The sequence below is a fragment of the Sorex fumeus genome, unplaced genomic scaffold (genome assembly GCF_029834395.1).
Source record: "Sorex fumeus unplaced genomic scaffold, SorFum_2.1 ptg000007l, whole genome shotgun sequence".
NCBI lineage: Eukaryota > Metazoa > Chordata > Mammalia > Eulipotyphla > Soricidae > Sorex > Sorex fumeus.
The window spans coordinates 7,323,856-7,327,188 of record NW_026606064.1 but is presented as its reverse complement, the minus strand read 5'-3'; the positions used below and the strand labels follow the sequence as shown (position 1 = coordinate 7,327,188).

General features: G+C 36.2%; 1 protein-coding gene across 1 annotated transcript; it reads left to right on the top strand.

Moving 5' to 3' along the window:
• LOC130044222 (olfactory receptor 4A47-like) lies at positions 1–930 on the top strand. The gene has a single exon (XM_056136881.1). The coding sequence runs from the start codon at positions 1–3 to the stop codon at positions 928–930; it is 930 nt and encodes a 309-aa protein (XP_055992856.1).
• Positions 931–3,333: the final 2,403 nt, after the last annotated feature.

The following is a 3,333-nucleotide window of genomic DNA, read 5'->3' as shown; positions in this document are numbered from 1 at the left end:
ATGGAATCAAAGAACAACGTGACTCACTTTGTCCTCTTGGGACTCACACAGAATCCAAAGGGGCGGAAAATTCTTTTTGTTTTGTTCTTCTTCTTCTACGTTTCGACCATGGTGGGCAACCTGATGATTGTTGTGACTGTAGCATTCAGTAAGAGCTTGGGCACGCCAATGTACTTTTTTCTTGCTACTTTATCTTTTATGGATGCCACGTTTTCTTCAGTCATCACCCCCAGGTTAATCGCAGACTTATTGTTTGGAACAACTACAATATCTTTCCAATCTTGTATGATCCAGCTCTTTACAGAGCACTTTTTTGGTGGGTCAGAGATCTTTATTCTGTTGGCCATGGCCTATGATCGCTATGTGGCCATCTGTAAGCCGTTACATTACTTAGTGATCATGAAGCAATGGGTGTGTGTTGTACTACTGGTAGTGTCTTGGGTGGGAGGTTTTCTTCACTCAGTAGTTCAACTTAGCACAGTCTATAGCCTCCCATTCTGTGGCCCCAATGTCATTGATCACTTTATCTGTGATATGTATCCCTTATTGAAGCTTGTCTGCACTGACACCTATGTCATTGGTATCTTAGTGGTGGCCAACGGAGGAATGATCTGCAGTATCGTGTTCCTGCTCTTGCTCATCTCATACGTTGTCATCTTGCATTCTCTAAGGAACCTGAGTCAGGAAGGGAGGCGGAAAGCCCTGCAGACCTGTGTTTCACACATCACGGTGGTGGTTCTCTTCTTTGTTCCTTGTATTTTTATGTATGCAAGACCATTGAAAACTTTTCCTGCTGACAAATCGTTGAGCCTATTTTATACAGTCATAACACCCATGTTGAATCCCTTAATCTACACGCTGAGAAATTCAGAGATGACAAATGCTATGAAGAAACTCTGGAAAAGAAAAGTCATACCTAGTAGTCAGTAAGTTTACATTCGAGTTATTCAATATCAGAGCCAACCTCCTAAGAATGCATAAATCTAAATCTGATACAAATTTTCCATTCCTCCAAAACATTTATGTTAATTATAAGTAGAGAATCAACTCTGGATGCTCTATTAATAAGAGTTTTCCTTACACTTTATCTTGTTTAATGTCTTAAATTTTTCTTTTTTTTTGCTTTTGGAGTCACACCCAGCAATGCTCAGGGGTTATTCCTTGCTCTGCACTCAGGAATTACTCCTGGTGGTGCTTGGGGAACCATATGGGATGCTGTGGATTGAACCCCGGTCGGCCACGTGCAAGCAAACGCCCTCCCTGCTGGACTATCGCTCCAGCCCCTTGTTTAATGTCCTAAATAATGCCCCTTTATTTATCATGGTTCCTAAAATATGTTATATATGCATGATATAGAGTCAATAAATAATTCATAGTGATTTCTTACATGAAATTTTTATAGTCTTACAGTGTTCTAAAAATAAATTTTGCATAAGCAGTAAAATTTAACTGCTTTCCCCTTCCAAGTTTATTTTAGTAATATTCTTTTTACTATCATGTTTTTATTGTACTAGTCAAAATAGTCATTGCTAAGAAAATATGCTTTCTGTATGAAAGTTTTAGGGTTACTACTGCAATTAATATAAACACTAAATGATATTAAGTGCTAATAACTATTTAAATAAATTACATACAAAATGGTCAATGTGTAGAATAAATCTTGTTCTCTTCTCACACTATTTTTCCAGTTCTTTAGATGCAGTCACTGTTGTCTATTTCTAGGATTCCCCAAGTAATAATTGCCCTAAATCAGTCTATCAAATCACATTTAACGTGACTTTTAAATAATTGTCTAGATATTTGATCATTTGCTATATATTTTAGCTAATTTATAAGTTTCTTAAAAAGTTATTTTAGATTATTCATTTCCTTCATGTTTTTGTGGGAAAACTGGAACCTTATGAGAACATTCTAAAATGACATTTTTTTCTTTTGAGGTAACTTATATGAAAAATGTCTTGGAAGTGTTTCTCAGAGTTAAATTTATGACAATCATAAAATGTTCAAATTTTCACAAATCATGGGAAGTACTTAATGAGAGATTAAAAAAATAATCTGGGTATATAGGCCTGTTTGGTGTATATATTTTCATGTTCTTTTTTAGTACTTTCTAACTAGCTTATGTGTCTGAGCCGATTCTTTTTATTCTTTCAAAGAGGTCCACTTTGTTTTTCCACATTATTTGCACTGATGTGTATTGATATTGTTATATTAACTAGACTTTCACAATAGGAATCCCTTTTTGCCCCAAAGGAGATTGTTTTTGGTATCTGTTTTGTAAATACCATTCAAGGAAATTGATAAGATTTAGTATATGTAAATTATTAAACATTATTTACTATGCATATATACATAAATGTATATATACTAAGCAAGGCAGTCCTGAGATAAAATTTCACTGTCACTGTCACTGTCCTCCCGTTGTTCATCAATTTGCTTGAGCAGGCCCAGTAACATTGTGAGACTTGTTACTGTGTTTGGCATATCGAATACGTCATGGGGTAGCTTGCCAAGCTTTGCCATGAGGGCGAGATACTCTTGGTAGCTTTCCGGGCTCTCAGAGAGGAGCAGAGGAATCGAACTCGGGTTGGCCGTGTTGGTCACAAGCAAGACAACCGCCCTACATGCTGTGCTATCGCTCCAGCCCAGATTAAATTTTATTTTTCACATACAGTGTAAATTTCGAATGAATATGTTTTAAAGTTTCTGGTTATGAGTTACAATAAAGCCATGATCAACATCCAGTACATAATTATTTTTTAAATTTGTTTTTTATTGAGTCACCCAGAGATACACAGTTTTAATAAGCTGTTCATGATCAGATTTTAATTATATAATGTTGTGTCACCTATCCCTCCACCAGTGTACATTTCCCATCACCAATGACTCCAGTTTCCTTCCAGCCTGCCTCTGCCTCTATGACAGGCACCTTTTCTTCTCTCTCTCTCTTTCTCTCTCTCTCTCTCTCTCTCTCTGTCCTTTTAGGCATTATGGTTTGTAAAATACAGATACAGAGAGGTTATCATGTGTGTTCCTTTACACATTTAAAACTCTGTAAAAAGAGTGATCATTTCCAACTATCTTTGTCATAGTGGTCCCTTCTCTATTCAAACTGCCTTTTCCCCAAGCAAGATCCAGGAAACAATTTTCATAAAACTCTTGTCACCATTGAGCATGTGTTAGCTATTATGGATTTTTTTAAAAAAATAATAGAGTTTTTGAAAGAACGTAAGTTTTTACTGATCTGATATTTTTGAGCTTTAGGAGGACTGATACTCTGAATCTTCCTATTGTGAAGAATATCCTAAAGATAGACTGGCATTGCCCAAGCTC